Source organism: Myiozetetes cayanensis, unplaced genomic scaffold (assembly GCF_022539395.1).
Source record: "Myiozetetes cayanensis isolate MyiCay16 unplaced genomic scaffold, myiCay2020 scf7, whole genome shotgun sequence".
Lineage (NCBI taxonomy): Eukaryota > Metazoa > Chordata > Aves > Passeriformes > Tyrannidae > Myiozetetes > Myiozetetes cayanensis.
Window position 1 is genome coordinate 37,634,557 of NW_026087964.1, and position 26,988 is coordinate 37,661,544.

Here is a 26,988-nt window from a genome sequence, read left to right on the forward strand (position 1 = left end):
TCCAGCACATGTGCTGTCAGCAGCATCTCTGGCTGTTCCAAAATGACTGTGCCAGCCTCTTTTGGTGGGTGAAGGATGAAGAGCATGTGCCTGCGCAGTCAGTGGCTGTAGCCACATAAAGCAGCAGCTGAGAGACGGAACAGATTGGTACACAGATGCACGAACTGTTGGCTGCCGTGGCAGCGCTGCACTTCACTGTTGCAAGCCCCAAGCCTGCTGTACGCAGTTAAGGTGACCTAACAACTCTGGTTCAGAGCATGGCTGCCACTTCTGGAGGAGAACTGGAGGGTGACAGCATGAGGTATGCAGTGCTCAAGAGCTGTCAGCAAGTCCTGGGGGCAAGAGCTGCCATCACGACACTGTGATCTGCTTTCCACGTAACATTTTGACAAGGACAAACTTTGCTTAATGTGGGTTGTAGCTGCATTCATAGAGAGACAATGATACTGTCTCTAGTATGATATCTGTCGTAAGGTTTTTGATGACACAGGCTGTATGAAGATATAGGGCATTAGGGTACAGTAAAGGCAGGCTAATGGGAAAAGACATGATTTTAGCTAAAACTACTTCTACTTGTTTGAAGTCAAAGCAATATAACAATCTCTATTTAGACAAAAAAATACTTTGTTTGCGGGTGCCTTTCTGCCCTGAAACCATAAGAGTAGATAAAGGCATCTTAAGAAATGATAGCAGTGTGTTCTCTCCTGGGCAGTTATTTGCATCCATCATTATATGCAATGAATTCCTCAAAGTCAAAGGCAATGAAGCATGGTTCATATTTATTACTGTAGCTGTATTATAAACCTATTAATAACATTGAATATGGTGACAGAGCTTATGATCTTTTTCTGATCCACACAAAATAGACAATTAATTTTATGTCATTTTGTTTTTAAATTGAGATTAGTAGTATGTAAAAGACAGAGACTGACATATCCTGAGAGTATACAGTACTACTCCTTGATATGTTAAAAGTGACCTGTTAAATAATGCCAGGTTAATATCTGAGGTGTCTTCTCTTTTAAAGGTAGGAAGAATGCAGTGATCAAACTAGTATTTAAGATTTAATTTATTATACTTTGTAGAGGCATTAAGTTGATCAGATAAGTTTATTGGGGTGAAAGAGTTATGTTTTCAAATGAATTAGATTTCTGTTCTTAATGCCAAATATCCTGGCTAGTCACCATTTAACCCAGAAGAGAGTATAATAGCTGAGAAATTTTGGAAAAAAGTATTTGAAAATGGGAAATGTATTAATTTTAAATATGATACCTTTTAAAATAGGATATTCTCATAAATTGTGTATATTTTCACTCTTCATATAAACTCTGGCTAAGCCAGCTTATATTAATTAGATTTTTTAAATACACTGTGTAAATATACATTATCACATTTGGAACCGGTTGTGTATAATATGATATTTTTTCAATTTTTTTCTATGAAGATTACAGCATGGGGACAGGAAACATAGTGCTAAACTCTCATAGTAACAACCTCCATCCTAGTCCAACAAAGAAGAGTCAGGCAGAGAGCAATTTTTACATTATCAATCAACTGCTGAGAAGATTAGAAATCATGATAACTTTGAGAAGAAGCATTCACTATGGTGTTGTGAAATATATTAATCATTATTAGATATTCATAAGTAAGGTGTCAGAACCAGGATTTAGGTTGTTTTTCACAAAATACTGAACTTGCAAGGATGAAAAGCACTATCAGAGAGAAAAGGGAACTACAGGTTTGCATTGCTTTTTCTCAAGAATTCAAAGAAATTGTCTCCAACTCAGGGGTGAGTAACTGATCATCAGGAATAACAGTGGGAATTCTATTTTCATGTAGTTTCCTTTGTTTAAAAGAAAAAATTGCTCAAAAATATTTGAGGGTTCCAGTTTCCTTATCTAAATGAGGCAAGTGAGATGCCCTCAGGTATTCCTTCTGTCAATTCAGAAGGTATAGCTCTCCCAGCAACACTTCTCACCAAAGGGTTTTAAGGAACAAACTTGTCACAGAATAAAAGAATCCTCTCATAGATAATAATTTATCAAAGTTTTAGAAATGGAGAGAAGTCAATAGCGAGAAAACTGCAGAGTGCATCAGATTCATGAACGCTCTGGAAATGTGCTAAAAAGTGAGATGACAGAGCTTTCTGAGAATCAGAAAGGAAAATCTAAATTTGATGCTGAAGAACTTGCTGTGCAATGAGAAGTAAGGAATAACCATTATCTGTCCCACATCCTCCACTCTGGCACCTCAGGTTTTAAGACAAATCTGGGGCTGACAAAGAACAACACCAAAGACTCCTACAACATAGATCAGTTTAATGCTAAAATAGCACATTAAGGTAATTGTTAATATGAGAATTAATGCACATGACGAAAGAAACATAGCACCCTAAATATTTGCATGCAGTGAGGGGAAAAAACCCTCAAACCCTAATTATTTACATGCAATGAGTAGCTGTAAATTAGATGTTTGCATTCATAGTACGGAAGATATAGAGATATTGCTAGTAGTTGTTTAAGAATGTCAGTTCAATGTTTATTGACAGACAAATCATATATAGAATAAAAGATGTGCTGGAATTTTTTTTTTATTTCTCTCTACATTTTAACCTGTAGGCTGTATTATAAATGAGGAATGTGAAAAGAAAGAAAAAGGAAAACAGGAAAATGCAGAGATATGGGTTCATATCTGTTTAAAAAGAATGTAACCAAATAAATTCATCAGATTTCTAAACATAGTTATATAAATATAAAGAAGCAACACTCCTGACACCATTGTAATGTTACGAAAATAAAAAATATACATTAAAAAATGAAGGAGACAAACTTAAGGAGCTAAGTCCCCATCACTGGCTATTAGACAAATTGGTGAGCTGCAGTTTCTAGCTCAGACAGTAAATGGACTCAAGGGAATATACTATGTTATCCCTGCATCTTTACTTCTTTAAGCATCCACCACTGGCCACCAATTTAATAATAAGTAGTTATTAAACAATATTTTCTTCTGTTTATAGTATCACATCAGTGCTTAGTGCAAATAAAGAACTGAAGCAACATTTATGGAAACAACAAGGTACATTTTGATTTATAGCTGTTTAAGAGCCTGGTGAAACGGGAAAAGTAAAATAAACATTTTAAACACTAGAATGGTGAAAATATGGGAATTACTTCCATAAGGCCTTAAAATTAGCTTAAATAACTTCAGAATTGAGAAGAAGCAGCAGACTATTCATAAGTATAGTAATCAACTTGTAAGTTATTATCTTGTCTTGTCTTGAAATCCTTACAGGTATGTAGGAGATGTATTGTAATAGGTAGAGCTTATATTTTCTTAAGTATGTTGCATGAACAAACACATCACTGGAAAAAATGGTGAAGGTCAGAAATGTATCTGCCTGACAGTCTGATTTCACAACTTTCATAGCAAAACCAAACTCATTACACTGCTTTCAGGGTGATGCCTCAGGGACGTGACAAACTCACAAAGAAAACTATCTGTTCAATAGCATTTCAATGAAATTGTCAAACATAATTGAATAACACTTGCTTATTTCTTGGAACATTTCTTTCAAAGCTGGTCTCTCCATGGTCTTCTCTGGCTGTGCATTTGCTTAATTCAGATCCTAAATTTCAGTCTGTGCCATTTTCCCTGAGAGATGGAAAGTGAGATTGTGCCTTCTTTACCTTTGATTAAGTCCCCACCCCTTCCAAAGCTCTGTGTAGTATATATACTGTCTAGGACATTAAAGTAGAACTCTTTCTTTCACTTTTCCAAGCAGTGATAGCAGAAAAATACAAAAAACTAAGTTGTTTATACTCAAGAGCCCTATATTTCAAAATATTTATTAAAATCTGTATTAATATTGCTTAAAATCTTTTATTTTCAGCATTTTCCTGTGAAACATAGTTTTGATTCTAACATTTAACTAAATTAATCAATTTGTTTGACCCTGAAATTCCCTAAGCCCACTTCAGTTCTAGTGAAAAATACACTACTTAATATATCCTGTGCACTTAATAAAAGCATATGAAGTAATTGTAGTCATTCATATATTAAAGTTTAATGATATGGAAAGTTTGACAGCTTAAAACTCAGTATTTCCTGAAGGACTTGAAACAAACTAAAAAGAAAGAGAAGATAAAAATAGTCTTATAATAAAAAAACAAAAGCAACTGCTTTACAAATGTATAACTAATGGAGTTAAAAATACAGAAGAATGTTATCTAAACACTGAAACATCAAATTCTGCCAGATTATAATTAATGAGTAAATAAATTCTAGATCATATTGCAAAACTGAGCTCAGATATATGTCATTTTGCCCTAGAATGCATAGCATAAAAACACAATTTTTGATCCATTGATAATACAATATTAAAAAAAAAAAAAAAAAAGTACAGAAATCCTTTACTTATTATTTATGCTGTACCTCCAAGAAGAAAAAAGAAGAAAGTAATTTTAGGTAACATGAATATATAGACTTTATATCTTATTTCTTTCTGTTCACCTATGTGCAGCAACAAAATCTGAAGATGTAGTGAAGCTTTGAAAAGTAATTTTTATTCCTGCTCTTTAGTTCAACTCTTTAATGTGTAAGCCTTTAAGGACAGATCATAATTTTTCTTAAAATGAACACTTAGTACTGTTTTAAGGAGAACTGTGGTTTTGCTAGTAGTTTTAAAAGATGTGCAATAAATTCGATTTATGGTACTTGGAAAAAAAATGGATTTTTTAATTTCTAAAAAGGCAAATAATAACTGCAGGCACCCTGTATAATTTGGGGATTTTAGGTGGCATATGCCCAAAAAGCTGACTTTTTAAATTTATGTCTTAAGTGTTCATCCAAGTAATGGCAATGAAGTCAGAAACTGAGCATGTAATAATTTTCTCTTCTTCTGTACAAGTGCAAAGAATAAGCCTTTCAAGGTCAAACAATTTTCAAAACTATAAGGACCCTATTCTTTTCTGCCACATGAGGCTAAAATATGTACAGCTTAGATGGGAGGGTGGTGGAATGTGGCTGCCCTTACCATCTTCTGTGAAATGACTGTTCTCCAACCAAACTTTCATTGTATGGAGAGATATTCCACAAGTGCATAAAGGGGACAAAGCTTCAACTGTGCATAGCTAGTTTTAGCATGCACAAGTGCGAAACTAATTGAATTCTGACCTTGAAAGTCAGAAATAAAGTATTTTCAAAGTTTTTTTTTAACAAATACCAATAAAGGGATGTTTTCTTTGAGATTAAAAGTCAAGATTCTTATTTTTCTTATTTTTTTTTTCCTTTAATGGACTTATTGTTCCAATAACAGTCATACTGAGAACTAACACAGAAACAGTGAAGGAAAATGCCATACCACAATGCACTTGAAACCTCAGAGTTCTGTAATAAGCCTTTTTGGTGTTTCAAGTCCATAAGCTTCTTGTTGTAATAATCCCATAGTAAAGGTCCACTGGAACATCTGATTAACAGTTCTGATTAACAGGTGGAAGTATGAGGGGAACCCAAGAAAACATATGAACTGTGTTATTTCCTGTCTTCTGTATAATATCCACTTACAGAACAGGTGTAGAAGAACAAGCCTCAAGTTATTTATGTAAAATAACTCTCTGTAATAGAGCTTGTTTTCTGTGTTTCAAATTATTCTTTGCTTAATATATTCTGTGCGAGCTCTCTTAGGAGAGATACTTCTACTATATATATTAGAAAAGCTGGAGCACCAAGAAAAGGTAATTGAAGTGGAAACTGTTGGAATAAGCAATGATAAATGAGAAAAAATGTTAAGTTTGATTACTAGGGAGACCCAGAATGAGATGGGTTTTGGTGGAACAAAAGTCAAAGTAGTATGGTGTACAAATGTCAAGCTCTGATTTGAGTTACAAGTGAGAAAGCAAGGCAGGCTGGTAAAAAATCAGCTGGAATGAGAATGAAACAGACAGCAACCTTTAAGAGGTTTTACCAAGTTTGAAGGAGTAGTCCCCGAAGAAGCGCAGCAGACTTAAGTAGGATCCTGTTACTGAGACTGTGAATAGAGTGAGACTAGAGTCCATTTACTACCTTTAATATCTCCACAGGAACTAATTCTATGCAGTCTCTAACTTCAGAGGCAGAGACTTTCTGTGAAAACTACTGCGATATGAAGAATGATAGGAATCAAATCCACGGTTTGTGTAACAGTATTGCCAGGAGCATGACTGTAAATGATACAGGATAATAAGTGATCCCCAATTTGTTCACATTTTGTGCTCAGCTGATTTTCCATAGAAAAGAAAATGTCAGGCAAGACTTTAACATTCTGTACACACTCTGTGCTCCTAGGGCACACTTAGAGTGTTTTGTACTTACTCCTGTATATCTTTATGTTTATCAGAGATTTATATGTTGTTGGGGTAAGTGAACTAAAAGCAAGGCAGAAAAGGGAAAAAAACAAAACCACTAGTGTAAGTCAACCTGCATGAAAGTTGTTGTCTGTTTTGTTGTTGTCTCTGTCCCATATCAATATAGACTAAGCAGACTGACTTGGGAGTGTCTTAAAGTGATGAAAATCCATTTTATATGTTGTCTATTTAACATTATAGTTTCAACAGAAATGCTGAATATCAGTAATGATTATTGCATATTTCTTATAGATTCAAAGAAAGCTGACAAAATGCACATTTGTAGGTCCATTAGGAACCACATAAAGAAACTCTCATGCCATATGTATCTATAAATGTGTATGATTGTTATAGGCCTTTAAGGTTGTGAACAGTGCATTGTGAGAGCCTTTGTTTGAAAGAAAAAGTTGATTGATGGTAATTTTTTTTCCTTCATCTGAGAAAATGTTTTACATTTTTCACTACTGCTTTTCTATTATGTTCTGTTTTTTTCTGTGGCTTTTCCTGGTTGTTTCCTCAGCGACTCTCTCATATGATAAAAAAACACTCCGTTCAGCACAACCAAATTGATATTACATTGATATACACAACCAAATGCTACTATTTTTTCTCTTTGCTGTTATACCAGATGGATTGCTCTATATCTACAATATTTATTCAAGTCCACAAATGGAATATCAGTATTGTAAACTTTTATTATATGGCTCATACCAAAGTAATATGACATCACTGAACTCTTACATTTTATTTTTACAGAAACAGACCTGTAAAGATGTTTATGTGGTGGTCCACTGTTTTACTTCTTGGATGCATTTTGCTGGGAGCAGACGGGTGGCCAGTCAAGGAAGGATACGACTTTAGGCCCTATCAACCCCTAATAAGATTACGCCACAAGGTATGGATTATTCTCTAATACTTCTTGCTTTTGTTCAATGGTCAAGGGATAAATTACACTCCAGCCTTATCTTGCTTTTGTTTTTTGGAGTAATTTTCAGAAATTGACTTTTACAGTAACAACACCTGCAAAAATATATACTTGATTTAACAAGTAAAAGAGTAAACAAGAAATGTTTTGACTTGAAAGCCCAGAGGGTGAGCTAAGATCTGTTTTAGTTTCACAAACCAGAGATTAAGTGTATCAACAGAAACTCAGAGAGAGAGAGCCAGGAGAGGCTATGTCTTAAAGCAACTGTCAGCATCTGCTAGAGGCAATGACTTGTCCCAGTCCTCACTGAATTTCAGACCAAGCAGCAAACAAGGGAACTGCCCATCAAAGAAGAATGGAAGGAAAAGAGCTGTAATATTTCCATGGGCTACCTAGAACTAGCATAGATCTGATCAACTTAGTTCTTCTTGATACAGCAGTAGTTATGGAAGCAACATCTGAGGAGCCTTAAGGCCTACTGTAAGGCCAACAAAGATACTAAAAAACTTTGCCTTTCTGAATATGTGTGCTTCAACAAAAAAAAGTCTAAGTTATAACCAGAAACTCTAAATGCTAGTTTTTGGTTAATGTTTCAAGATCTAGCTAGTTTTATCTCTCAATACTTTTCATAAAACGTGAAAAATAATTATTTTTGTCCTCAGTTTGAAAAAAAGACACAGAATTGTGTGATTCTATCTCAGTGTATAAGGGAGAGGAACTGATAACTGAGTTCTCAAACAAGTAAAATATTTACCTATTCACTGACAATTGTATACTATGTAGATTAAATATAAAAAATTTTCTAACTGATGGAAGATAAAAGTTTAAAATTTAAATTTTATTATAATAATAATGGCCAGTCTTCGCGAGCGAAGATCCGGGGAAGGTCTTTCCACCTTCCAGCCTGCGCATTGGATTTTTTAGGTGAGACACAGTGTGCGCGGAACTGAGCCCACCCTTTAATCCTAAGGTTCATCTGCCGGGGCCAAGCGAGCTTGGACGGTGGCAGCGAGGTCCTTAGGACGTAGGTGGGTTGCCTTTAAGGGCTAACGAGCCCCACCTGCCCGGGAGTGGCCCTGACCGGGAATCGAACCCGGGTCTCGGCGATGATAGTGCGGCGCCTTTCCATTAGACCACCAGGGGCTCCAAATTTTATTATACAATTGTGTAAATGGGCTATAATCAGCATTTCTGAGATTTAGATGCTCTCTAACCTTAATGAATGTATGTGGAACTAATAATATGTTGTTTTTTCTTAATAATACTTTAATCCACTGATAATGCTTGTATAATACTTGGAATAGGTGGTCATAAACATTTCAAGTTTAATACTGCAGGGGATCATACGTACATGTTGTTTATGTAAAAAACATAAAGAAAAATATTGAAAACTTGATATAAAAATTTATTTTGAAAAACAAAGAAGGTATGGTGGTTTTTTTTCCTAGGCAATATGTCTAGATGAAAAAAATAGTTCTGTGTATAGTTAATACTTTGGTATTAGGTATATGTTAGTATAAAAAGATAGGAATGCTAGGAATGCAAAACTTTTCTAAAGTCAATTTTAAAAAGCAACTTTGGCACAGATACACATATTCAAAACATGTAAATAATATGGTAAAGAAGACTTTCTGCTTCAATCAAGCACTTAATAAATCAAGTGCTTAGATTAAGTTATGCAAGTAGAATACTACAAACAGATGATAATGAATATCAGCAGAGTCATATTTGCTTTGATCAAGCAATATGTATGCAAGTTTATATGTGTGAAGATTAAAAAAAAAAAAAAAAGAGTAATCACTCTTACTCTAATAAAGGGGAATTTATCTGACTTGGATGATAGTCCAGCTAGAGCAACTCCAAATGTCAGCATGCAGGGTAAAACAATCCTGTTGGTACTTAGATAATCTCTTAAAATAATAATTTTGTTCATATTGAGAACAGACGTCCATATCATAAAACTTTTGTTGTTTTAAAAGTGATTATGACCGAACTCAGCTTCTCATGCACAGAAATTACAAGTAGGTATTTAGCCTGTACATATGATAATCTGAATGCATACGAAAAGCGTTCATAAGGGAAAAACTTTATAAATAGGGAAAATCTTTCTGCATAAGAAAACGTTATTTTACTATGAGGGTTACTGAGCACTGGAACAGATTGCCCAGTGAGCTTGTCAAGTCTTCATCCCTGCAGATAGTTAAAAACTGTCTGGACGTGGTCCGAGGCAACCTGTTGTAGGTGGCCGTGGTTGAGCCGGGAGGTTGGACAAGGTGACCTCCAGAGGTTCTTTGCAACCTCAAACATTCTTTGATTCTGTGTTTCATTATAATACATAGTTAATAATTACATATAATAAAATATAACTAAGGTTTTTTATCAATTTATGTAGTCAACCTAATAGTTGGGGGTTTTACTGATGAAACCTCAAAAGGTTAAAAGCGATTTTTAGATCTTTGGCAAAAGATTAAAAAAAAAAAAGTTTTTGCAAAATCTTTTAAATGAGATTTACAAACTGATTTTAGAAAATATAAATGTCATAATAGTGAACAAGATACAATATTCCTTAATCCACTGCTTTAATTGCTTGATACCAAAATATGTGATTAATTAAATTGGAGAGTTTTTAATTTTTTAATATCAGATTTGGTTTCAAATATCAAATTTTTAGCACAAATTTGGTTTCAAGGTTGTTCAAAACCTTTTGAAATAATTTTACTTAGGAAATCACTGATATAATCTATCTTTGTTCTGACCCTTAACTTCCCTCCTCAACTTTCAAAAACCTTCTCCACCTTCAAAAGTTATTGAAGCCTTCTCTGTTGAATGATATTTATCATTTACTTGCAACAAATAATCCACCTGTCATAATCTGAGGTGGCTGACAAGTGTTTCAGGGGATTAGTAGAGACAATTTAACTCAGTTGGTTAGAAAATGGTGCTAATAACACCAAGGTCATGGGTTTGATCCCTGTATGTGTGCCATGCACTTAAAAGTTGGACTTGATGGTCTTTGTGGGTCCCTTCCAAACTCAGAAGTGATTCTGTACATATCAGGTTTTATTAACTGCTTTATACATCATTCCTCCACATCTGCAATCCACTGTTCTCATATAAAGATATTTAGCCCAAGTGGTTGTTTGGGAAGTTTGTGTTGGGATGCAATTCAGATCTGTGTGGTTCATAGAATCCTGATTTGCAGAGAAAAAAAAGCCGTGCAGGTAGATCACTGTAAAGTCTCAGCACATTTTTCCAGGTAAGACACTTGGCTTTTTAGGGAGCTCTGAAAAATTAACTAAAGATCCAATTTAGAGATTAGAGAACCTTCCAGTTAAGTAAGTGTCTTTATGACTTTTTGGGTTTCTGTGTGTACCTATGATGCATTCAGAAAGGGAATATGAACATACATTTTTCCTGTAACAGAATATTGAGATAATCATTATCCTCCTCTACAGATGGCATCATGTGGGTTCCTGGTTTCAATAGATTTTTGGGGTGGTTTTTTAAGTTATTTATAATAAGTTAAACATGAGGACAGATACCCGAACAATTACATGATGATATCTCATGCTATTTTAAATATAATAGAATATATAACTGAATTATTTCTTATAGCACAGTTGTACAGAGTTCATATTCTTCTTCAGTGTTAGAAATAACTAGGAAAATTGGTATTATTGATAGAAATATTCAGTGCTGTAGTGTGCGATGGCCTGCATCCAGTTTTTCCCTTAGAAGATAACTGTGCTGCCTCTAAGAAACCAGCATTTTTATTGGTAATTGAAAGCACTATTTTTCAGTCTCCAATATTACCTTTTTTTGTTGTTGTTAAAACTGTCCAGAAAATTATAAGAGAATATGCTTTATGTATCCTAATTTTTGAGTATGAACTGCAGTGTTTCCTTGGCTAATGTCAGAGCAGTGTGGTGTTATGTGAAATATACATGTTTTGACACTAATCAAAAGTTGGATCTAGTTCTGTGGATATTGTTGATTTCCCAGCTTTGCTCTTCATAGCCTTTAAATATGCAGCCATTTCTCACTGTGTAGAAATGTATTTTTTTGTGTGTTTAACTTGATCCGTTGGAATTACGGACTATTCTTTTTCAGACTTTTTAATTTATCATATGCTGCATTAATGAAAAGGTTTTCTAATTTTGTTATACATTAGTTGGAACTGCTCTAGCATTACAGTGGAATTTTTAATATCTGGTACCTAAGATGAACTGCTGACTTGCAAGTATTAGGCTTATTTTTCTGGAAATTTTCTAACAGAAATCTGCAATAATTGATTAAATATAGGCCTAAGAACTTGAAGCAGTTCATGCCTAAGTATAATTATGACCCAAACTATAATTATAATAATGTTCATTATCAAGGCCGTTATAATGGCGATGCAGATCAAATGTTTGACTGCATTGCTTATATATGAAATATTCAAAACCAGGAAGCGATGAGTTCTCTTGAACCAGAAGTGAGAAAGAATATTACAAAGCACTCCTGAAAGTTTTATTTTCTCTTCCCTTCCCTTGCGTAACTGCCATGGTTTACACTTACATGGTTATGCTGGAAATTAGTAGGCTGTGTCTGAACAGCATGTGAATTTCTTATTGAGCCAGGTAACCACTGGTCCTTCATTTGTCAAAACAATGGAAAAGTTCGTAAGGTACTTTCCATTTGGGAGTCTTCTTGCATTGCTGCTGAGGTATTGTAAGAAATTTGTTAATACCTAGGTTCCCACCTGATATCATTAGGAAGTATTTCTAGCATCCTAATGAATTTTCTTCTTGTCATTTGCATGCCTCTGACACCAATGTTTTCAGTGAAAAAGTGAATGCTCTGGGATTTCCAGGTATAAACAGGCAGGTGGCAGCCAACAGGAACCAACTGTTGGCTGCTGATTCTCTGTCAGAGTCTAAGAAACATGGAATGTAGCCTGTACATCCATATGTATAGTTCAGAGAATGCCAACCCTGCATATCTAACGTGCACACACAACTGTCCTTGGCAAGCAAGGTGATTCACATGGTTTAGCAGGGAATAATACTGGCAATATTGGCTTGTTGCTAATGATCCCATCATGGGTAGGGAGCTGTTAAGTTTTAGTCTCAAGAGACAGTCAGTGAAGGTGCTAAATTAGTTATTATCCCTTGGTCTCCTTTTACTTCGGCACAATTCTGAATTTATGGAGTTAGGACTGTTACACTTATAATAGGGTTGTAGTGCCTCTCTGAGAGCAAAGTCTGCTTTGGCAGCATGGATGGGAGTAGGATCAGGGTAACGTGGGAAGAGGAGGCAGAATCGAGGGAATTCCAGCTTTGGCCTGGGTTCAACCCTCAGCCTTAGCCTGGGCCTGTGCCCTGGCCTGTACAGAACCCTCCATCAGGAAAGAGATTTTATTGTCCATCTGAGCATGCAGGATACAGAGGGTGCAGCAAAGGGGATATGCTTTGATTTTAGTGGCTTTCATGGACAACTGCTTTTGCCATGTTGATTCAAACTGTTTCCGGTCTTGTCCTGATTTTGTCTTGTGTGACCAAAGGGCTGATAGGAACTGACTCAGATGTGCAACCCTCACTCTTGTCTGTGATATTTCTCTAGACTAAAATATTTCTTTTAACTTCCTGTGAAAAACCTGCCTTTCTCCCTTTTTCCTTTCTCCTTCCCTTCTGACTGTCGTTGTTCACTGCTAAATTCAGCAGTTCAACCCTGATTCTCATTAATTTAGGCCTCAGGATTAGGTCAGTTTAGAGGAGTTTATTAGGTTACATTAGAATTAGGTCCAATTTAGAGGTGTTTAAGCAATAAGGACTTGGTCTGAATGAAACAAACCAAGGCAAAAACATAAGCATCTCTCCCAGTTTATTAAAGATTAATTTGAATGTATAAGCACAAAGCACAGAAAACATGTTTTGTTTTTAGTTTTTTTCTCAAAGGTTATAAAATAATGACCTAAATAACAGCACAGTGAACCTCCTGTAAAATGTAGACAGTTGTGTTTTATGATTTTATTCTCATTTAGGGTTTCATGGCCAAGAAAGAAATGCACAGAAAGTAGTACTTCAGGATTCAAAAATAGCCTGAGCTTTCCTTGTGTGGTCTGTCTCCAAACAATCTGAGCTTTTATAGTTTACAGTGTGTATCTGGAAAATCTGTTAGCTTGCAGGATCTGAGACGTCATAAAATCTGGTCTTCTAAAATCCTCTCTCCTAGAGAGAGAGACTGCATTATAATTACTTTGTACTGTGGGCAATATCATTCAAAGGCGTAGGTTGGTGTTTTTTTTTAAGTCTCATTACAATCGTTGTACATTAATAAGCTAATATCAATTAAACATGTTATTTTTACTCTCTCTCACTGCATGCTCAGAGTAATTTTTAAAAAGTCTTAGAAAAGTTGCTTCTAAAAATCCCTTTAAAATTTCTTCTATAGTCCTTCTTTCAGCTAGTCAGTCATTAGGGTGTCAAAATCTGAAATTAAGTCAAGTATGAATCCTCCTTTCAAGCTGCCTACTGATACTCATTAGCAACACCTATCTGTAAACTTTTAGTTAAATCAGTGGGGTTAGTGAGGGAGCAAAGGTGAGTCTTACCTATTGCACTGAACCACTTACTGGGCCGGTTCCTGTTGCTGAACATCACCATGGTGGAAAAGATGAATCTCACTCAAATATTTTAAGGAACTATGAGATTCACATCTATTATCTACCATTTGATTAACATTGCTTTGTTAATCTCATGTGACAGGGTGGCAACATAGAATAAAATACAAAGTAGTGGTATATGAGATAGTGTGATTATCTTCTTCAGTACTCAGCTTGGCCTTCTCGCTTTGCTTTCTAGGAAAATGATTTCCAGTTAGCCTCTGAGTAGATAAGACAATGTTTTTTTACTTTTCTTTGGGAATCAGTGTAAATATAATCTGTGTCAGCTATCATTTCAGATTCTTGATTAGCATTAAGTTTTTTCGTATTCTATTGTGATGGTAAATCATCACCACAAGTTGCAATCACAGTAGTAGCAAAACAAAGCCTGATGAGATTTGTTTGATATAGTACAAGGGATGGTTTGCTCCTGCTCAAATTTGTGCTATTTGGATTTCTAAGGTCATGAAAGAGGCCAGGTACTTGAAGTCTGTGTTTATGAGATGCGGCTCTTTTCCATGACTTCCTTGCTGTCTTTTATTATTCTGGTCCTTAAGACTACTCTCTTTATAACTCCTTTTTTTTTTTTTTTTTTTTTTTTCTCAGTCAATTGCTTTATTTTTCAATTCTTTTTCATTGCTTCTTTTTCTCAGTCATTTCCCCCATGGATTTAGTACCTATTTTCATTACCTAGAAGATGTAGACTTTTATTATTTTTATTAACCTTTATTATCTTGGTTTGTTAAAATGAAAGTTATATCCTGTAGCATAGACAATGCTTATACTATGAAAAATAATATGCAAAAATCAATATAAAATATTATTAAATGACAAACATGATGTATAACAGTTTTATTGGTGTGCAGACAAACTGAGTTGTACCCCAGAATCTTTTTTTTTTTTTTTTTAATAAATAACAATCCACTTAGCTTATGGTTTATTTGCCATCTTTCTGATTCTAATTATCTATTTAAATTCACTTTCAAAATTAAAATAATGATGTACTTTAAACATTTGGGTTTGTGGCCAGGTTTTGGATGGGGGGGACTGCAGGTGTGGCTTCTGTGAGAAGCTGCCAGAAGCTTCCCCCAAGTCCTCCAGCAGAGCCAATGCCAGCTGCCTCCAAGATGGACCCCACCATTGGCCAAGGCCAAGCCAATCAGGAATGATGGTAATGCCTCTGGAATAACATGTTTAAGAAGGAAAAATAGTTACTCTGCAGATGTAATTGCAGACAGAAAAGAGCAGAGTGAGAACAGACACAACTCTGCAGACACCAAGGTCAGTGGAGAAGGAGGGGGAGGAGGTGCTCTAGGCGCTGGAGTTGAGATCCCCTGCGGTCTGTGGTGAAGAGCATGGTGAAGCCATGTATCCTCTGTGCCACTGCAGCCCATGGAGGACCACTGGGATACTGAGATCCACCTGCGTCCCACTGGAGCAGGTGTGTGCCCAAAAGAGGGCTGTGAACCCATGGGAAACCTATGCTGGAGCAGAGTGTTGGCAGGGATCTGCAGACCCGTAGAGAGAGGAGCCCATGCTGGAGTAGATTTCCTGGTAGGACTTGTGATCCTGTGGAGGACCCTCACTGGAGGAGGCTGTGCCTGATGGACTGCACCTCATGAAAAAGTGACCTACATTGCAGCAGTTTGTGGAGAGCTGTTTGCTGTGGGATGGAATCATGTTGAAGTTCTTGGAGGACTGTCTGGGAGGGACCTCATGCTGCTCCCTGAGCAGCAGCAGGAACAATCTGTGATGAACTGACAGTAACCACCATTCCACATCTCCGTGTGCCGCTTGTGGGGAAAGGAGGTAGAGCTTGAGAAGGAGGGAAGGGTGGGGAAAACATATTTTTAAGATTTAATATACTTCTCATTATCCTGCTCTGATTTTGTTATTTGCTAATTTTATTAATATCCTCAAGCTGAGTCTGTTTTGCTCATGATGGTATTTGGTGAGTGATGTATCCCTGTTCTTATTTCAACTCATGAATCTTTCCTTATGTTTTCTCTCCCCTCTCTACTTATGGAGGGGAGTGATAGAGTTTTGGTGGGTGCCTGGCATCCAGCCAGGGTCAACCCACTACAGTTTTAAACATTAGTATACTGTGCATCTATATAGTAATGTATTCCCAACTGAGGAAGTGCAACATTTGTATACAGCAATAATGTTTTGTAAGACAACTGTTTGTTACCTTGGGCTTTAGTGTAAAATCAAAGCATAATATTTGTGTACTATTAGACTCCTTCTAAATTGGCCCCAGTTAGGATGGCTAAATATTAGGTCTTACATCCGTGTTTCTTTTCAATATCTGTATTTTAAAACACCCTTAGTACTTTGAGTTGTAGAAAAACAAGTTCAGGAGAAATTAGCTTTTTAGAATTTGGAAAATTTCTCACTCATTTGAACTCTTTCTTCATTACTTACTTCGTTCTATTGTGTTTTCAGTAGTAATTTTGAACTGTGATAATTTTACTAAGAGTGTTATGTTCAGTGGGAGCACAAATCTGGTATTTTTTAGATAAACCCATATTTGTGAAATTATACTATACCTTTTTTTTTCTTTGCTTTTACAATATTCACTGTTCTGATTTTGTGTTACCAAGATGTCAAGTTAAACAACCCATCTGTACTTCATCGGAACCATGGATTTTTTTCTCTTGTAGTATCAAGTATTTGCTAGCACAATATGTTACCTATTTCTTTAGCGTTTATTTTCCTGATAACTTTAATTTTTTTTTGTTTGAAAGCTTTGCAAGGAACCACGGTAAAAAACACATTGATCTGTGTTTATGTATATTATTTATTTGATTTATTATATATTTTGATTTATTATATATTTTATTTATTATATATTTGATTTATCTTTCTTCAGCAGCCTTTTCTTTCACAAGTTTTGTAACTGGAAAACTCTAACTTTATCTCCACTGTTTATAAAGCAAAATATCAGTGAGAAAGTCTAATAGACTTCTGTTCTCTTATCTTGTGGACTTACTGAATAGTCTGTACTTACCTTAAAATGTCTTCAGTTCTGGGTAGAGTGACTGCTAGATTACAGTAGTTGTCATGACATCTTATTTTTACTCTTCCTCTTTTATATTGTTGGTGGAATCATATACATAGTCCAGCTCAAGGCATTGTATTTGTTCCTGATAACTGATTCCATGATAAATTGTACCAGACAAGAACATACATCCATCATTATGCTCAAATCCCTTTAACCAAGAGCTAAGGGAATGGGTTGTCTTTCAGTTTAGTTTATTTTCCATATCAAAAAAACCCAAACAGCAGCATCAGCAACAACAACAAAAAAACCCCAGTCTCCTTTTAAATAATGGGACTAAACATTAAGATGTCCATTGAAAACATTAAAGGTTTTGGTAGCTATGCTTAGGCCTACACAAAGAAAATGGAGAATTTAATGATAGCCAAATTAAAAAATGTCATAATTATACCTCTTTTTTTAACTATTGTGCAGAGATAACAACTATGCTTAAATGCTTCTAAGAACATGGATTTTGAATGCCTAAAACATAAAATTCAAAAGAAAGATCTCCCAAACTTTACTAATACAAAAATGTTGCTATTTGACCTCATTAAAAGTGGTCATAGAAAGGTTTGGGCTAGAAGGTGTCTTAAAGATCATTTAGTTCCTACCCTCCTGTAGGGATGTGTACAGGGACACCTTTCACTAGATCAGGTTACTCAAAGACTCATCCAACATGGCCTTGAACAATTCCAGGGATGGAGCATCCACAACTTCTCTGGGCAACCTGTTCCAGTACCTCACCACCCTCATAGTGAAGAATAAACTAAACCTACTCTCTTTCCATTTGAAGCCTTTCCTCCTTGTCCTGTGACATTGTGAAAAGTTTCTCTGGCTTTGTTATAGACCTTTAAATATTGGAAGGCCACTGTAAGGTCTCCCCAGAGCCTTCTCTTCTCTAGGTTAGTTTTTTGTTATTTTGAAGTTTTCATTTAATGTACTTTGTTAACTGCAAAACTGCATTTATACTATTCATGTAAATGAACACATAATGGTTAAAGAGTACGTTTGTATGAACTAAGTATAATAACAAAAAATATTTCCTTAACATTGCATAATGTTAATAGCATCTGCTTAATATTTATTTCTAATTCAATCATATAACCTTATACAATTTAATTCCCCTGCTCAATGCACGTAACAAAATACTAATTTGAAGTAAGAAAATCTAGCAAGCTTATACTGTACCACTGCTTCCAATGAAAGCAAACCAAACTAAAATTGTTAGTCATTTGTTTAATTTATTGCTTACAACTCAGGCTATGTAACATGGAATAAACAGCCTATAATTCAAGTCTAGGGAAAAGTAAAGTCTATCACTCTCTTGAGGCATCAGCACAATTTTCAATTGGCTGGTGTTTCATGAAAATACCATTACTTTGTATTACTCTTACCTGAGCATTATTTGCATACATCAGTGCAAGTAATAAAGCATTAATATTATCTTAATAGAATTTATTCAACTTGTTGGTATATCTACCATTTTTTGGTGTTACATCATTGATGTAATGATTCTGAAATTTTTAGTAACTACCGTAAGCTGATCCTAAAAGTTGTGAAAGACTAATCCCATTGCAACTGATAGTTTGTGGGTTTTTTTTTTTAAAGGTCTGAGAAACCATTACATTGGCCAGTCTGACTTTGCATATAAAGGTCATGCATTTATTTTTTTGTACCTTCATTCCTCCTTTAAGTGGGGCATAAGTGAAGCATTCCTTTCAAAGACATTGCTATACCTTCAAATATTTTCTATGCCTTAATATTTTCTGATAATTTCTTTTGGTGGTTAATTGTTAGCAATTGGAAAAAAAACAGTTTACCTTTTTTTGTTTTTCCAGTGACTATTTCCTGATGTATACTCCACAATTAGATGGAATACAAAAAATACAGTGAAAGTCATTGATTTGGTACAAGGAAATATTTGCAAGACATTTTTTGTAGTTTATGATTCATAAGAAACCCTATTTTATTTTTGCCTACTAGTATCAGTCTAAGACATAGAAGAAAAATAGATGTCTTTATATATATATATAAAGATGGAATTAACATTGAAAAACACGCTATTATCCATTAGATTAGGACTTCAGATATTTACTGAATTGTTATTTCAGCTCTCTGCACATTTTTTTTAAAACTACTTATTTTTAACATGAATGCCAAGAGAAAATAACTTAAAGCTTTACAGTACATTGCTTAGCTCACAGTAGGGAAACTGTAACCAATTGTAAGTATATCTTTAGTGTATATGGTTGTACTTCATAATTCATTTTGAAAGATTAGTTGAAATACAACAATCAAATACCAAGTTAATCTTGAATTTTTGAAGATTCAGTAGAAAAAATATGATCTTAATTTTAGTTTCTAGTTTCCTAAATGTCACCCAGTGGGTAATATTATATAACCTTTCATCAAATCTCTGTTTTATATGAATGTATTTCTCCAATATGGAGTTCAACGCTTTACAAAAGGGCAGGTGCAACCAATTAATATTCATATAATGAACTTCTCTTTCGCTCTGCATCTTTCCTTATCTTCATCTTTACAAAATGAATGGTAGAAACAAACTATTATCCCTAGAGTTGTCTCAGCATATTCGTTTTAATCAATAGTGGTAGACTACAATTTGACCCATAATTATGTCTTAATGCAGACTAAATATTACTTGCATTCCTGGATTGTAAGAAGGTAATTGATATTTATACTTTCATTCCTACATTTTCCAGCTGTCATTCTTCCTGCAGATTTTCTTCTATCTGGACAAAAATTTGCAAAGAGGAAAAATAAGACTTGAATGAGCTTCAGACAGACTGAATAATAAAATGCAATGCACATTACGTGGGTTTTGGAAAATTACACTTTAAAACCATCTCTGAAATTTAAAAAGAAAAACGAATAGCGGTTTTAGGCAAATTACTCCCATTAATGTCATTGGGAATTGTGCAGCTAAGATCCATCTGTACTGGGTAGGTTCTTTTTTACGGAAAAAATAAATAGCACTATATTGTTAGGAAATATACTACTTTTCAGTAATTGTGAGGGTACCTGGAGTTTTAGGAGCTCACATAAGGGAGAAGATAATAGCATACCCATTATATACTATTTCTTAGAACCTCCAGTGATAATTCAGTATGCTAAAATATTGCCTCTTGGAGCTATCTTTCTCCCTTCTTTGCCTACTCAAATGTGGAGTGTTCTCAGATAATTTCAAAATGAATATATATGCTGAATATGAATACCCTATGAGCTATATGAAATAAGTATATTCATCTACAGCACCTCATCAACTGCCCTGTGTTACTGCATGTCTTACTTGGTAGGCTGGAAGAAAACATCTTTTGCAGTCTGTGCATGGGAAAGTAATTCTACACTGAATGTCTGAGCATTTAAAGTTTAATGCAAACTATGCACAAATAGCAGTAATTACTTCTGTAAAGTCATTATTTACATAGCACTCATAGCTTCTCCAATTTAGTGAAGAAGAGCTGTAGCCTGGATTTGACTACATAGGTTGGCTTATACAGTCTTCAGTATATGAACTGGTTTGGTCACAGTGCTACGTTTTAATGCAAAAGTATACAATTCTTCCCCTGCTCAAGCCATTCACTAAGCATTTTAATGATTAAAGTGTTATAAAACCAGCAACACCACACAGCAGTATAAAACTGGTAGAACTTTTCTGTCATGTGCTATGAAACCGCTTATAAATTTTGTATGCCTTTGGTCTGTCATCAAAGAACAAATATGAAGACACCATATTAAAGAAGCTACAGTTACAGTGTATTTCTGTAAGAGTGAGCTGCCTAAGAAATTTACCCAGAGTAAGCTTCAGTTCTACAGATTTATTTTTTTTTTCCTATTCAACTGAGGCCATTTTTTCTAGAACAGTTGACCTAATGAAGTCCTCATGTTACCATAATGGGTTACAGCCAATGGTAGAATTAATCCTTAAAGTCAGAATGAAGATTGTATTAGATTCTTTCTTTTTCCGTTATGGAAACATTGCAAAATTTTGGAAACAGGCCTTTCTCTGCTTCAGTAAAATTAAGGAAAACTATATTTGACCTTTGACTACTGTTTTGTCGGGCCTGTATAATTGTTACAGTTCTTCTTGGACAAAGTCTTACATTGGAAATAATAATAATAATAATAATAATAATAATAAAAAGAAAGAAATAGAAAACTTTACAGTCCTATTTAAAAGAAATTATTTAGTGAAATCAGAATTCTTGAATTTAAAGCTAAGATAAAACCCAAAACTCCTTCTCAGCTTCTTTTCAACTGCAACAGTTATCAGGGCCTTTAGGCCTGACTCTAGGGTGCTTATTTCTCTTGGGAGCTACCTGCAACCTGCTCCACACAGGTCTTTTTACCCTAGGTAGCAGTTTTAGAAAATGTGTCCATATGAATCATGAACAATCCTACCAGAAGGAATAGTTGCTTTGAAAATGCATTAATGTGTCTTGCTCTGCCTATTTTGAAAAAAAAAAGTGTTATTTTGTAGAACACAACACATGGTGTGTACATTTGGTGTAAACAATGTTAATGTGTCATTAGCAGGAAGCTACTTCGATTCAATTGTTACTAAAGAACACTGGGATTTAGACTGTAGCTTTAGCCCAGAACAATTGTTTCACCTTGTGGACAAAGGCTTTGTTTGCTCTGCTTTACATGGTCCAAGGCTGCCTTTAAGACTAATATGTGCCCTTGCACCATCTAGGTGATTTTCTTTTATGTTAGACAGGCCTGAATAAAAAAACCTGTGGGTTTCCCTCAGTGTAGAACTTTTTCTGTCCATTTTCCACACACAAAAGCACACACTTTTTTGAAGCCTGGTCTAGAGGGAGTTTTCCTTCCAAGTATGTGGGCATAGACAAAATTATTTGTAAGTTTTTCATATCTTTATTTCTTCTCTGCTTGCACGTTGGCTTGTCACGTGCTGCATGCAAAGAGAAACAACTGCTTCATATGCACCATCCTGAGTCTACCATGATCATTCTTTGTGCTCCTCAGGGATCTAAATCAGCAAAACAAGAATCAAATCAGCACATTTTCCAGCTCTTCCCTCCCCCAGGGATTGGGCTTTTTTTGTTTTGGTTTTGGTTTTAGTGATACAAATCTCATGTATCTAGGCTTCCCAAATACTGTTGGGTTCCTTTCATATGGGTTCATGAATTCAAGTCTTTGCATCAGATTTTCTCCAGAGGCCTGTAAAACTTATTCTAAGACTATAATATCTAGTAATAACTACTCCTGGGAATGTTATTAAGTCTGAAAACTTCAACAGCTTTATATATTTCCTTATTTTTGCCTAGCAACCTAACTCTACATCTTGTTTCCTTCACACAGTCTTATATTCATATTATACCTTAATCAATACAAGAACAACCTGTAGCATATCATTTTCTCAGAATTTGTTGCTATAAATGGTGTCAATCTCTAAGAAGACTGGGCTGTGAATGCAAACTACCAGTTCAAGAATCCTACTACAAACATTAAACTAAAAAGCTCTCTGCAGTAAATAGTGTTCTGACAAGGGCAACAGAAAAATGGTTCACTTCTTGCACATTCTTTCACCCTTACCATAGTAAGCAAAGCCTCGTTTACTGCTGCTTAACAGAATATCTTTACAAATGTAAATGTCATTGACTCTGCTTTTCATACATTTTTAGTTTAAATTGCAATTGTACTGCAGTTGCTAAGTCTGATGAAGTCTGATTCTATGAAATTTCTTTGAAGACAAATGTTCAGCCAAATGGCATTGATCAAATTGGTTCTGAGAATAGTTTACCAGATTGCCTTGTGCTGTATGTGCACCAGTACTCTGTGGCTGTGACCATGCTGCTATTTCACCCATGAACAAAAAGTTTCTCTACAAGTGTAATTCAGACTTCTTGTAATTAAAGTTGTTGTGTTAATATAAGTGAATATATTATTATTCAACTACTTGCTTCTATATGGTTTGACATGATAGAAATAACTATCTTGATATCTCTCTCAATGAAATATTTTCTTTAATAGCAACTATTTCTTTAATTTTCTAATTATTATTATTATTATTAGTTACTATAGAGTAACAAAGCACCCCTGCTACAGAATTAGCATTGAAGGGAATGAACACAAAACTGATTTTCTGCATTTTCACTACATTTTATGATATGACTAATGATAATTTTTCATTATAAAATGTTAATCAAGCAAATAACTTTGCACTCCTTTTTTCAACAGAGCTTCTGTAATTAGTGGTTTATGTTTATTAAACTATTTAAATTTTTGTCACATATCAAGGACAATCTACCATATGTTTTACACTAATTAGTACTTTGTTTATTTTAAGAATTCCATTAATTCAGCAGCTACTTTTTAAAGAGCCAGCATGGAATAGGAAACTTTGCCTGAGTTTTGCAAAGAACAAATAAGGCTCCTCTTTTTTATAAGTAGACCACTCTGGCAGACAGATATCCAAATCTTCAGCAGATGATTCAGGCACAGAGAAAAGTGAGTTCTAGATACAATACAATTATGTAGTTTGTCTTTTAAAAAATATAGAATTAAGAGAATATACTTCTATGTGCAACATCCGTTGGTTTATAAATATTGACTTTTCTTTCAAAAAGAGAAAAATAAACATAATGGACATGATACATATTTAAATGGGGCTAAGTAATGAGCTTTACTGTTTTTAGCATGGTTAGGTTATTTTGTTAGTCCTAGAATGACATCTACCTTTACAGATCATCTCTGGTCTTTCTTATAAATAGCTTAGCACTTTCTTAGGAATCACTGTACATCAAGAGTCCCCTTGACCATCATTCTCTACACATCTTATTGCTGATATGAAGCCCTTCTAAATAAGACTTGATACTATACCAACCACATTTAATAAACACATAATTTCTGAACAATGATGATGTCAATGTGTTAGGATATTTTAAGAGATGTTGATGGTATATATGTATTCAGACAAAACGAGAAAATAGCATAAGAAAAGGAACATTTACACCTCGGGAAAGCATTTGTGAATATTTAAATCAGTTTCTAAGCAGAACCTTTTTTGATATATATTGCAAATAGTTTATAATTTATGATTTGTAACAATAACAATTTGTGTGGTCAACCACTCATGATCTTTTTTTGGTACACAGACACAACAGAAAATTCAGAAAATTTGATATTTTCTGCCTTTACATCCACTGTGCTTTGATAAATTTACTTTAAATTCAGTCTGTTGGACATACAAGAAAGCTTCTTTACAGTGCTCATTTGTTCTGCATTGATACATTTCACCAGGCTGATAGGATATAATGCAACATAAAACCATGCAAAACCATGCAAGTTGTCCAATTAATTTGGTTGGAGACATCAATTCAAAACTATTTTGCTATATTGAAGCTGATAAAACTATCCTGGAATGAAAGATGATTTGTTCTATTTACACATGACTCCTAGCAATAGGTAACAATATAGTATTGTAGTTAATTTAAATTTTATGTAGATATTTACTATAATGTTAACAGGTGAAAATATTTTGCTTATATATCATAGTGCAATACAGGAGAAAAATAACAGAAATATGTGTAAAAGTGGATCTGTAAAATCCTCCACACCAGTGTTTATACAGAATTAGTATGTTTTACTTCATATGGTGATATTTGTACATTCACATACTTTCTAATAGTGTATGGATAGAATTTTTTTATTTTCAGGACAACTAGTGTCAAAACCCTAGCGTGCTGCACAAATGCAGTTGGAAATAAATGTCATGATAAACAATTGTTTGTTTACCTCTCTTCCATTGCAGGACCCTGAGAGGTTTGTTTATTTTTTTTATGTGTTTAATATCAAGATGAGCAGTTACTATTTCACAGGTTAATTTTGAAATAACTTGAGGCTTGTAGAAGTTTCTTTTCCTCTGGATGCTGCTACCAAGCATGTTACTGTCCCAAGAAATATCACACGAAGGCTTGTCTGTGATATGCTAAGAGAGTTTTTTCTTAGTAGTTTTAATGGTAACTTAAAATTAAAATTTGAGTCTTTTGAGAAAACTAAGCCATGAAAAGCTTAAGCAAAAATCTTCAGCTGAAATTTAAGAAAATAAAGATATTAGAAAAACTAAGGTCTGAAAAGATAGTTTCAGCTAATGCCTCCTTTCCTTGAAACCTTAACACATTCCATTAAAAAACCCAAACACTCTTTTTAATTTTAAAATTTCATCTGAGTAATTTTGTTTCTTCTTTGCCAAGCTTGTTGTACTCTGTTCTCCCTGAAAATTTATTCTCATCCTTTTTACTATTTCTCTTCTCCTTTGATACTAATATTTGATTTTTAGTATTGCTTTCCCACAAGGTTCTCTGATCTAGTAATCAATTCTTGGAATAAGTCTTCAGGATCTATTTATTGTAGAAGAAGCAGCAGACATTATAGGCTTTGCAGCTTTGTTGGAAAAAAAATTCTATTCTTCTGATTTCAAATTAAAGGGAAAAACTAGTGAGTTTTGTGGGACTCAGCAGAGTCCGTGGAGCCTATAAATTGCAGCATCTGAATGCTGACATAACTTAGCTACATTTTTACTCTAAATGGTGGTGGTTGGCTGGTTGGTATTTTAATAAGCACAAACTGCTTATTATGAATGAGGTTCCTCTGCATTTACACTGGCCTATTAAAGTCTGTTTCACTCCCTGACCTGGAGAAATTTGAAAACATACTTTCCTCATAGGTACAGGTTTGGACAGGGTTATTTAAAAAAAAAGACAAGAAAAGAGTAATTGGCTTAGATTTGTAAGATTGCATTTCAGGGAACAATACAAATATTGCATCACTACCCATATTATTTCATGAAATGTGAAGTTGAGTTGTAGATTAGATGGCCTCATTGCTTAAGTTAATGGTACCTCAACATTTCTATGTCCATGTAAATTAGAAAATACTTTTGCATTATTGATTACAGCTTTGTTCTTCAGATCAGTTTCAAATTTCTTTGGTAGAGTTTAACCAGCTATGTGACTTCACAGATTTAGTTTCAGGCGATATTTTTCTATATTACTCAAAGATAGCTCATATTCTGAAATTATTTGAACAGTAACTGAGCAAAACACTATCGAAAGATATACTATTAAAAGACGTGTATTGACATAGAAGTATTAACTTCTTTCTGTAAATTTATGTGTCTGGATGCATTTAAGACTAAATGAACCTGTTATGAGCACAATATAACAAATTCTTGGTGTATACAGATAAAATAAACCACTGCAATTTGTACTGAAAGGTAATCAATACACTCTGTTATCAATAGGTGATAATACATTAAAAATTATAACATATTAAAAATATAACATGTTAGAAATTGCAACAAAAGAAAAAAGTTATCTAGTTTCCTCTTTTTATTAAAATTATAAAAGAAACATCTATCTTATAATAGGAAATAAATTTAGAAGAGTTTTGCATTTAGCCTATTCCTAATGCTATTTTTACTGACATAAACTTATAAACCAGTAAATATTTGAAAAATTGCAGTACCCAAAACAAAGAGCATAATTTTGAGCAAATGTTGTGTAAAATCAAGATTTTAAATTTTGGGGACAGATTATTGCCTTGAGTAAATTCTCATTCTTCAAAATGATACCAAGTTTTACAGGGACTTGTGCAGTTGAACTATGAGCATCTCCCACGATAGAGGTAAAGTGACAGAGACTGAGTGGCCTCTTTGGATAATGTGTTCCAGCACTTAATCAAAGTCACTGTGAAAAAAACAAATATGTGAAAAACAGTGGAGGAGTTTAGAAACAGTGTGCTGATTTCACCTTTGAGCAGGAAGGAGGATGAACTAGGCTGTCTCATTTGGATCTGTATGCCTATGATTTTATGATTTTTGTGATAACTGATTCTGCAAATAATATATTTTTCTGCTTTAAATTGCAGCAGGAAAAGAATCAGGAAAGCTCAAGAAATAAAGGTAAGTGACAATTATTTTTTAAATGTGGGCATTCTTAGAATTAGCACA

The 26,988-nt window shown here is 34.4% G+C and overlaps 1 protein-coding gene across 2 annotated transcripts in view; it reads left to right on the forward strand.

Moving 5' to 3' along the window:
• The window catches only part of FSTL5 (follistatin like 5), a 281,074-nt gene that overhangs the window by 17,877 nt on the left and 236,209 nt on the right, over positions 1–26,988 (forward strand). For both annotated transcript variants that reach the window (XM_050338164.1, XM_050338163.1), the window contains 2 exons: positions 7,137–7,275; positions 26,907–26,940. In XM_050338164.1, the coding sequence (XP_050194121.1) occupies positions 7,153–7,275; positions 26,907–26,940 (157 nt within the window). In that variant the 5' untranslated portion in view covers positions 7,137–7,152. Of the gene's footprint in view, positions 1–7,136; positions 7,276–26,906; positions 26,941–26,988 lie in introns of those variants that run through there.